At 39.9% G+C, this 12,101-nt stretch overlaps 1 protein-coding gene across 1 annotated transcript in view; it reads right to left on the minus strand.

The window, feature by feature from the left end:
* LOC111872264 (fatty acid synthase) overlaps positions 1–12,101 on the minus strand; it is an 89,528-nt gene that overhangs the window by 19,048 nt on the left and 58,379 nt on the right. Inside the window, 4 exon segments of the mRNA XM_033754631.1 lie at positions 1,147–1,376; positions 2,164–2,353; positions 2,587–2,817; positions 6,066–6,197. Coding sequence (XP_033610522.1) covers positions 1,147–1,376; positions 2,164–2,353; positions 2,587–2,817; positions 6,066–6,197 — 783 coding nt within the window.

Here is a 12,101-nt window from a genome sequence, read left to right on the forward strand (position 1 = left end):
TCAGACTTCCTGATACTTAACTGTTATGAATTTTAATCAGTAATACAGCTTTGTACACCCAGATACAAACGGTAGTCTGAGTAACACACAAGGGAGACTGAAGAGCCAGGTTACTGTATCTAATAACCACACTTTTCTCATGTGGCTGTGGTCTAGGATAATCATAAGAGGTGGAAGCAACAAAAATGCTATGTCCTAACATTGACCGTTAAACATTAACATTGACCCACATACATTGGTAGGCAAAAGCAAGTAAACAGTGGCTGCTACGGAACTTGTAAACATGGTGTCCGGCAACAGCAGTACCTATTATGTAACCATTTTCTATATGTCCGACTCTAGGTTATATAAGAAGATACACTGAGTGACAGTTACAGACCCCGTGTGGAGGCGGGGTCGAACACCTCCACCGTGAACCTGCGAGTCGTAAGAGGCGAGGAAAAGGGAAGTCTCAATTCTGAGACAGTAAAATATGGTCACGAGTCCCAAGGGACTCAGACCCAAGAAAGACTGCACTGGCAAGGGCCAGCAGCATATACAAAAGACAGACCCGTCCTCTCATCAGAGAAGGCGCCACACAAAATCAAGACCGTAACTGTCAAACAGTAATAAATATCTGCTCATGAGCCCCAGATGGGGCTCGAAACCAAGACTTACTGACTGACTGATCGTCAGTCGCAATGTGACATTGACATTGACAGTTACAGTTCTAGATTCTACAGTTCTACAATTCTGGTTCAGTGTGTTCATTATTGTTATTATTATTCTCCAATTCTTCAAACGCAAGTTCGTCTGTGTATACGGTGCAACTGTAATAAATTCTATAGGACAGTTCAACTAGTGGTTGTCTCTTCATATGACATCCCACAAAGGCTTCCTCAAAATGTTGACAGTTACACAGCTGGCTGGCAACTTGATTTCATAAAACCTGAAGGTTCATAACAATGTTCACACAGATCAATCAGGGAAAACTGACCTAACCTACATATATATAATAAATGACAACAAGAATCTAACCAACTCTCTTGCCATAAATTGCTACAACTATTCCATTCCAAACCAGTTCACACCTTTAACAAACATAACCCAGGATGTGCCATTTGTGACATTCCATCATTAGACTTAGAACCACAGAAGGTGTTTTACCTCCTTCAGGTACTTGAGAAGGAGAGGCTCAACTGATGATATGTGCTTGCTGTGATGAGCAATGCTGCCACAGTTCACTACCTCAGCAAACACACCTTCTTTCTGCAGAATTTTCAGAAACTTCTTCATAGACTCAGCTGGACCAGAAAGTGTGCAGAATTTAGGCCCATTGTGGCATGCCACCTCAATGTCAGGTGGACACAGCTCCCTGGCTTCCTGAGCACCAAGACCTGTAGGACCAGACCTTGATAAGACCCAAGCAGGACAGCTCCATGGCAATAGCTTAGACTTGGAGGATGAAACATATGCAGCATCTCTTTCATGCATACATACCATTCCTCAGGCCACCAGAAAATTATGCAAATGTGGATTGAGAACTCTAAATGTCAAATATCAACAAAGAGTTAATTAGTTCATTTTGTTTTTATTAAAAAATGCATTCTAAGCCAAGCTGAATCAAATGATGGATGATGAAGGGTGCTGAATTTGGAAGGATGTAAGAGGAAGAGAATTGGATGCAGTCCACTCTAAGATGCTGTTTCAATGTGTTCCTGATGACACTAAGGAAGAACACAAAAAAGCAAAGTTAGGTTAGTCAGTCTTTGTACACATCTAGAAAATCAAGAGCCCCTAAATGCAAGCAATTTTACAGTGTACTTCCTTGTTTATGGTGTATTTAAAGTCAATAAGAAGCTCAAACGATACAGTGTTCAATGTTTGGATGACTGCTGTGTAATGAATTGAAAGGATGTCAAAGGAAGCAGTCATGAATTCATTTGAAGTGCTATCCTGCTGGCTAGTGGGTTGGTGGGACTGAGGAAAACTACAAGAATCCTCAGTTAGGATAGTCAGCGTTCTGGCCAAGATCTGGCTTCTTGCTAACACAAGTCTAAAGCACTAAAACCCAAAGATGGTCAAATACAATCCCATTCACTTTATCCTGATGGACAAGCAACAGACATGCAGAGTTGACAGACATGCATTTCTGTGCAATGTGACTGAATGTAGAAAACTTACGAACTACAGACACTGAGCCCCTGATGAGCTCTGTTTCTAGGACTGCATGGCCATAGTAGTACGCTGCCAACATCACCTGCTCAGCCGAGAAGCAGCGGTCCATGTAACTGCAGCCTAGCTCTCCCAACGAGAGGCCCACAAAGCCATCTGGGTCAATTCCTACTGTCCTCATAATGTCCACCAGCCCAACCTACATCAGAAACACATAACAGTACATCAAAATACATTTTGATCCATGACACACAGTTCTTACCAACAAAAGTCTACATTCTTTATGTTTTCCATTACACAAACTGTAATGTGTTTCTGGGCAAACACATCTCTAGAATTCATACAGGTTTCTGTACAAAAATTTTGAAGTTTTGGCCAAACTCTCTCGGAAACCTAAGAAGTAAAATGAATCAATTGCTTGTGAATACACACCTGGAAAGCTGCAATGCCCACAAAGCAATTTAGGATGTTACTGAAGATTGTGGAATCATCAGATGTGATGATATCAATCACATCTACTCCATGAGGCTTCAGAGCTTCCTGACACTTGTTGATGGCAGCTGCAAAAACCGGCAGTGTGAGGAGGGATTTCCCTATACCTGGCCATTGTAAGCCTATACCAGTGAACACAAACCAGACAGGCCGCTTGCTTCCAGGGTAAAACTGAAATTAACCAATGTAAGATATTATGTTTTCACACTGCTACTGAATATTAGTAATGTCTCCATTTTTTACCGTAGTACACAGATCATACGTTAAACTTAGTATGAAAGAACTGTATGCTAGCAAATCAACTCATCACAACACATGGTAACACATTAAGGAGATGAACTCTTAAATTATATAACCACCATGAGGCTGGGAGGGACTTATAGAATGTCAGAACATATTGGAGAAGGCAAGGCTCTACCCTACCAGTAATGCAACCCTGGACACAAGTCACAGCCATATAATTTACAGGCTAAGTTTGATATGCAGCATAATGGTCTGAATCTGTTTGTATTTATATGGTGGGTCATGTAAGGGATTATACTGTCCCAGAGACACCAAGCAGATCATTTCTCGTAGTCCTGAACTGGTTTGCATTTTAGTAATAGTTGTTAGACACTCAAACATGTTCCTGACATTTTGTTATGTAAATACTGATCATTGCAAATATTTTCTTTCTCAAATTTTACTGTTAATCTGTATTATAATAGCAGAAGTTATTGAGAGAATTATAATTACTTCATCATGAAAGACATAAGTCTGTAATTTGCTAATTTCTTCATGGTAATGAGAATTATCACTTCTGAAGGTGTAAATTATGTGAACAAATGGAATATAATGTGGGAGTTTATATTTCATATCTGCGACTGTGAAGAATACTGACTTCTGCAATGTATTGACATATAGTCCAGTAGATATTTTTCTGATATTTTTGGGGAAACATGCTGTCTCCACCTTGAAGGTACAAGACTAAAAGTAAGAAAAGGAAAGCTATCCCTGTAACAGGCAGTGAAGGCCCATAGGGTTGTGAGACGTTGAGGGTCCCACATTATCTAGACAATCGGCTCAAAGATGGCAGTAAGGTTGTCAGCCTTATGCGCCGGCCACGCTTTACTCCCCAGGAAAATTATTTAATTAATTCCTGGTACTCATTTCTGTTAGAGGCTGAGTCGACCCCAGGGCCATAATGTGGCTGGAAGGATTAGGTCAATTGAAAAAAATCCAATGACCTCATTGGGAATTGAACCTGTGACCTAACGGCTTGCATAAGTATGGAAAAAGTACCACATGCAAGGGAGAGCCAGGTCATGGGACCCTAAGCATCACAGTAAGAAGAACAGTGAAAGTATTGTGGCCCCTGCAATGGCCACTTCCAAGAGTACGAGTATTGGCTTTTTGCCATCCTCCACTTTGTTCTCATTATTCTAACTATGATTTTTTTCAGGGTTATGTGGGATGATGGACAAAATGTCTCCAGTCTCTTCAGTCACTCCACAGCTGTTTCCCTTCAATTTCTTGACAGCTTTCCCTTGTCTTTGTGATGTTTAATATATGGTTCAACCATTTTGTTCAGGGTCATCCCATAGGTACCTTGGTCTAAGTGTGACTTCTAATGCCCTTCCATGAAACATCGTTCCTTTTACATGACCTAACAATTGTAGTAATTTCTCTTTTAACTGTATCAAAAAGTTACTTTCACTGCTGATGTTGATTCAGCTATTGGGTCCATACACTGTAAGGATGTGAGCAGTATTGCTAATATTTCGGAGGTATATATTTTCAACATTTCAGGGTCAAAGTCACAGGCATGTATGCATTAAACATCAGCAAAACTGACTACAACCATAGAGCATAAAGACAAAAGATCTGCATTACCAAATTGTTCTTTAAAATTTCAATTTTAATTCATAATTTATTTGCATCCATAAACTGTTATGCAATTACAATTGGACAAGACATTTTAAACAACCTAAAACACTACAACTCAACAGCTCTTAAAAATGTACAAAATGATACACAAGACTAAGAACAATACAATCATCTTAGGATCACCATTCCCCCGAAGCTAGCAACAGTGGATGACAACCCCAATATACAGTCCAATATAAAGCAACACATACACTTATACCATCTATATACATCCACACCACATCGGAACCAACCCAAGCCACCAAACTACCATCCATCATCTTTACTAAAAATCTCCTGCAGATAATTAGGACACACTTGTAAAAAAACAGCTTTTTAATTTATTTTTAAAAACTTTACAATTTTCTATTGTTTTTAATTCAGGGGGCATGCTGTTATGTAATTCTATCCCACCCTGTTGTCCCCTCGCTAATTAAAAAAATAGGTACATAATATATCATTACTGTTACAAGCCTTGCCTCCCAGGTTTTTGAGATGTAGGATAACATTCGCAACAAGAATTCTTGATTCTGCTTCTTGTGTTCTTTTTGAATCAATTATTGTGAACAAGACAAATGGCACTGTCAAAGATTGTGTAATAAATAACCTGAAAGAATATAATCAGATGAAGCCATAATACACAATCAACAAACAAACATATATTTTAAAATATTTCATTGCTCTTGGTTTAGTTTAATACATAGATATTGAATCCCCAAAGACAACAAATAAATATCAAAAACAATATATTTTACAATCACAGCAGCAGGAATAACCTGTGAGTTATGGTTAGATGATAAATCAGCCAAAACGCAGTGGAACTGACAGAGATGAGTGCAACTGAACGAAATTTAAGGAAACATAACCAAGATTTTTTTTCTAAGTGACTTTAGTCTGCAAGCAAACTATACCAACTTAGCGACCGCCGCTTGTCAGCGAAGTTAGTGCCAACTTTAGCGAATAGAGGGTGTTGCATGATCAGCGCAATGAATCCCCACGGCCATTAATTTCGGTTTTCTAGACCGGAGCCGCTATTTTTCCATTCAAGTAGCTCCTCTATTATCCTCACGAGGCTGAGTGGACCCCGCTCCAGACCCACAACTTCTCAGAAAATCTGGTAGCGCCGGGAATCAAATCTGGGACCTCTGGATCTGTAGCCAGGAACTCTGACCACAGGACCACAGAGGCAGTCATAATCCAGATATAAGTTTGGAAATCTGGCACTAAACTCCTGGTCTTCCAGTCTGAAACCTCGTCTTAACCATCTCAAGGTATATGGCTCAAGCTGGAGCTCCGCCAAATTCAGTTGCTCAATACCCCACACAGATAACACATCTACAGCATGCTGAACAGCAGGCTGGGCCTCTGGATAAGAGGGTGGAGGTATACTCGTAAGCTAGAAGGTGACCATTAGGAAAGGAACGGGTAGAAAATACAGGATGTGTAGAAAGGCAACAGACTGATCCAAGGCACAGTTCAATGAAATTGCAGAACTTAATTGGATACTCACTCACTTTAATACTCCTCAGGTTACTGATATCTTGTGTGAGAAGTGTGTACCCACGGTACTTGTGGCCAACAATTTCTGTTGACTGGAGATCATGCATCAGGTGCACGAATTCTGCATCAACTGGCCAGCTCTCAAACTATAGGTATATACAATGGTAAAAAATCTTGTAACTGCCAAATTTTTCAACTGATCACAAAATGATGAAGCAGCATCCTAAATATAATCGTGTCAGATTTACACAGCCATGGAAAGAAAACATTATTGTACTCGTTCACGAAAAAGAGTGATATAGTCAGCTCTAATAATTATTGAGGCATATCATTCTTACCAACATCTTTTAACATTTCATGTAGCAAAATTTGCACCCAGACAGACCAAGGGATAGCATAACAGATGAAGGATTAGAAATTAGTATTTTCAGAATATATTGTCACGTGTACAAATGACTATAGACAGGGTTTGGATTGGTAACTGGATTTACTGAACACTTAACACATTCAGGACTGGAGGGGCCAATTGGCCCTCTACGTTTCTATAGCATTACGTACCGGGTGGGCCAATTGGCCCTTTTCTGACGCGTTATGTTGCAACCGACTATATCTTGTTGTGTGGCCACATTATATCATAACTACTACGTAGTTGACCTTGGGAATGTTTGCTAGCTTAGCCAGGAACATGATCACGCTCATTTCCTGTCACACCCTAAAGAAAAAAGCCTTTGTTCGAGTCCAAGCTTCCACGTATGAACCAGGAAGTTAGCAGTGCAACATGGATCAGAGACGAAAGCAGTTGCAGGCGAAGCTTTCTCTCGGAGAACAAGAAATATTAGATTTGTTCTCCGATGAGCTATCAGATTGCCAACTGCTTCGTCTTCTGATAGTGAGGCCAGCCTCAGTGAAAGTGACAATGACAGGGGCCACAGGGCCCCCCAAAATATTGTGTCCAGTGAAAGTGAGAGCTCCGATGAAAGTGCGAGTACCGGGACAGCCACGTGGGGTAAAGTGGACAAAACCCCCACTTTGGGTAGGTTTACTGGTGATCCGGGGGTGAAGCGGATGCCATCGGACCCAACGGTTGTGTCTGAAGTTGCGTCACTGTCTTTTGGAGATAGTTTCTTTCACCTGTTATGTCAGGAGACTAACAGATACTATCTCCAACACCATGAGGCGTACAACCGCACCTATAAGGTGTTGAAGTGGGTGGATGTCACTTTAACAGAAATTAAAAAATTTTTGGCTATGATCATTCTAATGGGGCTTACGAAGAGAGATACTTTGAAGGATTATTGGTCAAGTGACCCATTTTTAGAAATTCCCATTTTCGGCAAACTCAGGAGTCGTAAGAGATTTGAACAGATATGGTGGTGTTTGCATTTCAATAATAATGAAGTGGAACCACAACCAACGGGCAGGCTTTTCAAAATACAGCCCTTATTAGACATTTTGGTTGAGAAATTTCAGACAGTTTACATGCCAGAGCAACAACTGTCTTTGGACGAATCTGTGATTCCTTGGAGGGGAAGGCTTCGTATTCGAACGTATAATCCTGGGAAACTCACAAAGTATGGCCTACTTGTTCGTGTAGTCACGGAAAGCACTTCAGGCTATACAGGAAATTTAGAAATTTATTCTGCTGAAGGCAAGAAATTGCAAGAAACTATTGTTTCTGTTTTGGGTCCCTATCTGGATCAAAATTATCACGTTTATCAAGATAATTATTACAACAGTGTGGCAACTGCAGAATACCTACTTTCAAGGAAAGTACGTATTTGCGGTACAATTAGGGTGAACAGAGGCCTTCCTTCAGATCTGAAAGAGGAATGTAAATGCCTGAAACATGGTGACACCACATTCAGAAGGAAGGGGGACATTCTTCTTCAGTCCTGGAGGGATACTCGCGTTGTGAATATGGTTTCCACTATTCACAATTCGAGTATGGTTGATGTTCAGAGATGCCATGGGCAAGTGAAGAAGCCTCTTTGTATTTCCGAGTATAATATGTTCATGAAGGGAGTTGATAGGGCTGACCAGTACTTGGCCTATTATTCCCTTCCTAGGAAAACAGTAAAATGGACGAAGAAAGTTGCACGGTGGCTTATAAACTGTGCACTTTTCAATTCATTTTCGGTTTTCAAAAAGGTGAACAGAAATTCTACTTTGAAATACAAAGCATTTCTGTTGAACTTGGCAAAAGCTTGGGCTACTGACCTCACGGTGGCGGCAGTACCTGCGTCAGACACAGACGTAGTGCAGCCGGGGCCATCTGTTCGCACCCGCCGGAGGCCTCATGTGGACCCCCCTGGACAACCCTCGTGAGAATTGTGAAGAGTGAACATTGCAAGAAGAAGTACCTTTCTAGGCAGTGCAGTGTGTGCGCAGCCAACAAGAAGAAGAGTAGGACTGCGTAAATCTGCAACTTCTGCGTGATGCCTCTTCACAAAGGGGAATGTTTCCAGAGATATCACACACGCAAGCACTTCTAGGAGCTCTGGTAAGTGTTCTCCAAAAATTTTAGTTCATAAAATTAATTAGGAGATTTTATATTAATTTTTAAAGTGAACAGTGCACAAGTTAGGGTGCTAGGCTTAAAAACCCCAGTCCCCAGGGTGATTTAAATATTTAAACAACTGGTCCGCAATGTGTTACCAGGTTGAAAGTACAGCTAACTATAGTGCTGTCACTAATTCACACAATCTACAATTCATTGCACTTAGTCTTCTCACTCTGCTGTATCTTCACCGGTTGTCCCTTGTAAACAGCTTCCAAAGCCAGAGATCCCTCAACTTCTGTGTTCACGTCCTTAAAGGCCGGCAACTGTCTCACAACTAAACTCCAGACTTATCCTGCTTACAACACCTCGGCATGTACTGCATAGAAAACACTGCTTCCAACAGTTCTTCTGTTGTTGAATCAAGCAACTGTTGCACAGACGATATAGAGAACACTGCTTCCCAGTTATTAAATTGATGCATGTTAGGAATCTGCTGCCTAACAATGGGCGTTTACAGATTCACTACTTAACTAGTCTACATGTTACATTACATAGTGTGCTGACACCACAACATGATCAATTTCAAGCTATAGAATGGGGGGTTCAACAGGAAAACCCTGTCAGAAAATTATTAAATTATGGGACTCTATATCTCTGGAAGCTTTTGAAGAAACCTTTTAACATATTTGAACTACCATGATGTCTAAAAATATCTGTGGTAATGGATGGGGTAAGTGGCATGGATATCATAAAACAACAGATGATCTACACACCCATGCTCAATTCAACCCAGAAAATCACTTCAATATTCCACTGAAATAATCTTCAAAACTTTGATTTTCTAGCTCTCTCCCAAATGCCAATGCATTTAAAGTAACTTGTTACAGGCCTTTTTAGAGAATTTGTTTCTTTCTTTCTCATTACATTTCTTTGCCTGCATTATGAAATCTTATCAAAAAAAGTGAGTCAGTTTGGTAAGGCTTGGTTTGCTGAATGGTAGATGAACTGCTGATACCCTTTTCCAGAATCGATTCAGTTTCAACCTCATGGAAAAATGACTAAATTTCCTGCCCCTATGCCCTTCTAACAGTTTTAACATTCCTCAAGACATTAAAATTTGCAATTGCACAGTCAACATCAAACCACTAAACAACATCCTCGATGTCAACTTTGTCACTGTTTTCTGTGTTTTTAAATATGGCAGCTAACTCAGCAGCTCAAATGTCATCCTCCTCAAACCTGAGATCATCCTCAACATTGTGATATGAAGTCTTTCATTCCATGACTTGCTAATAGCTGTTGGCATTGTCATATTCCAGACATATGACGCCCAGATATGGCATCTAACACAGACAGCTTCATCCAAACATTTCATTAACAATGCCATCATATGCAGGTTTCTGAAGATACCCCTGTAGTGTGTTTCCATTGTTTCAAACGTTCCCTAATCCACTGGTTGAACAGAAACAGTAACACTGCGTGGCAAGAGCTTCACAAGTAATTTATCACTGTATGATAGCAAGATATTTTCACTTTGATGTGCTCCTACACTATCCAGTAATAGTAAAGGCTTTTGATTTAAGGTTGTCATAACAGTTATTATTAACAGGAAGGTTTTCTTGTTTCTTGAGCTTTGTAGCTCAGGGAAAGGAGGCTGACATTTTGAAGGAACATATCACCTCAGCTCAGCCTGCTGCCTACTTCTGCAGGCTTAATGCTTGGTTTAATCTTTGGCCCATTTAATTTTACTTATCAGACATATTTCTGCTTTCAGTCCCTTTAAAGAAATTCCAGTTTTCTGCTTTACTGATTACAAATGCTCAGTTCTACGCAAACAGTTAACAATGGCACAACACAGTAATTCTCTTCTTACTTGATTTACAGCCAGGTGCACAAAGTGCAGATTCAAGTTCTAATTTCTTTGTTGGGACACATTTCCACAACACACCAGTGCTATCAGCATTCATCTTCACTCAGGACTTAAATTTTCACTTTTATGAAGTCTTCAAACCCACACTCAAATTCACTCATAGCTGATTCGTCACCATTTAATATTCTGCCATGTATAACAGACTCCCAGGAATGCATGACACTGCTTTAATTGCACAAACCAGACCAAGGAATCACTAAACTCTCCTTCCCTTCCTAATGCATACAAAATACTGCCTGTACAGCATGGATTATCATGGACACTAGAGTTCCTTGTGCCCTATAACTAAAATATTACATCTCACCTTTATCAAGCTGTTCACAAATTGTGGTTTCATCACTTTTCCTTTGATATGGCATTGGTCAGCTGTTCACTGTGGCTGCATGGTCTGAGGCATGAACTGTATTCTCTCGCATGAACACTGGGATCATGGGGTTGAATCTCACTCAAGGCTTCGATTTCTGTGTGTATTAATTCTGTGTTCATTTTTGTTTGGTGTATAAGTAGTAACCTTGGGACGGGTTGATACCCCGTCCAAGGAGTCCTACTGACTGTGTAAAGGATTACAAATCTGAAAAAAGAGGCCATGGTCCAACAGAAGGACTGTAGAGCCATAGACAGATAGCCAGAGAGACACATAGACAGACAGATAGATAGATAGATAGATAGACGCCACTGGTCATGTTAGAACTGATAAAGAAGTTATTTCATTTATATTTATTTTTCCAAATGTCAGTAATAGCTGTTTCACTTAGACCATATGTCACTGCTACATTTTTGGCAGAAGTTCTCTCACCATGTTTCTGTAGTCAGGATTTTAGGTTCTCACTGTGGTGGTTATGAAAATTACTATCAACTGGAACACAATGCCATATAGTCCATTTGGTTGACTTTCCCCAGACTACACACTATTATAGCCCAGAAGACAGTACTCTTCAAGCTTCTGTATTATTTCCAGTTTCTGTTTCCTGTCAAAATGACAGGCTTATATTATTCTGCACTTTTTAAACATAATGAAATATAAAGCATTAAACAATGCTCTGGTAACTAAATTTTGAAGAAAGAATTAAAATGCAAGAGCTACATGAAATGAATCAAAATTAAATGTGAAAGACTAAGGAAAACACCACCATTAAAATCTGATATTATATATGATGCCTATAACAATGCTGTTGAATTAATACTTTATAAATACTAACAAATTCTGTGTGAAGTTATAACCTGTAAAAATAAACAAATGTACAGTCTACTGTATATGTTACTGGCCACTAAACCATTAACCCTTTGACGCGGTCATTTAAATTCCGCGGCCGCGTCTCCGGCGGTAATATATTCAGCCGGCCATTTAAATTTTGCTCGAAAATGATTTATTCATCATTGTTCTTAAATTCTATGAGATAGGAACATGAAACTTTCACTAAAATGATCTTAAATGGTGGTTTTATAACCTTACCTTATAATATGGGCGCCCTGTATCTCGGCCATGGAAGCAGGTTGTTTAGTATTTCAGCAGTGAATGGTACGCCTTGAAGGATGAAACTTTCACTAAAATGATCTTAAATGATGGTTTTATAACCTTACCTTATAATATGAGCGCCCTGTATCTCGGTAATGGAGGCA

Source organism: Cryptotermes secundus, unplaced genomic scaffold (genome assembly GCF_002891405.2).
Source record: "Cryptotermes secundus unplaced genomic scaffold, Csec_1.0 scaffold1381, whole genome shotgun sequence".
In the NCBI taxonomy this organism is placed as follows: Eukaryota; Metazoa; Arthropoda; class Insecta; order Blattodea; family Kalotermitidae; genus Cryptotermes; species Cryptotermes secundus.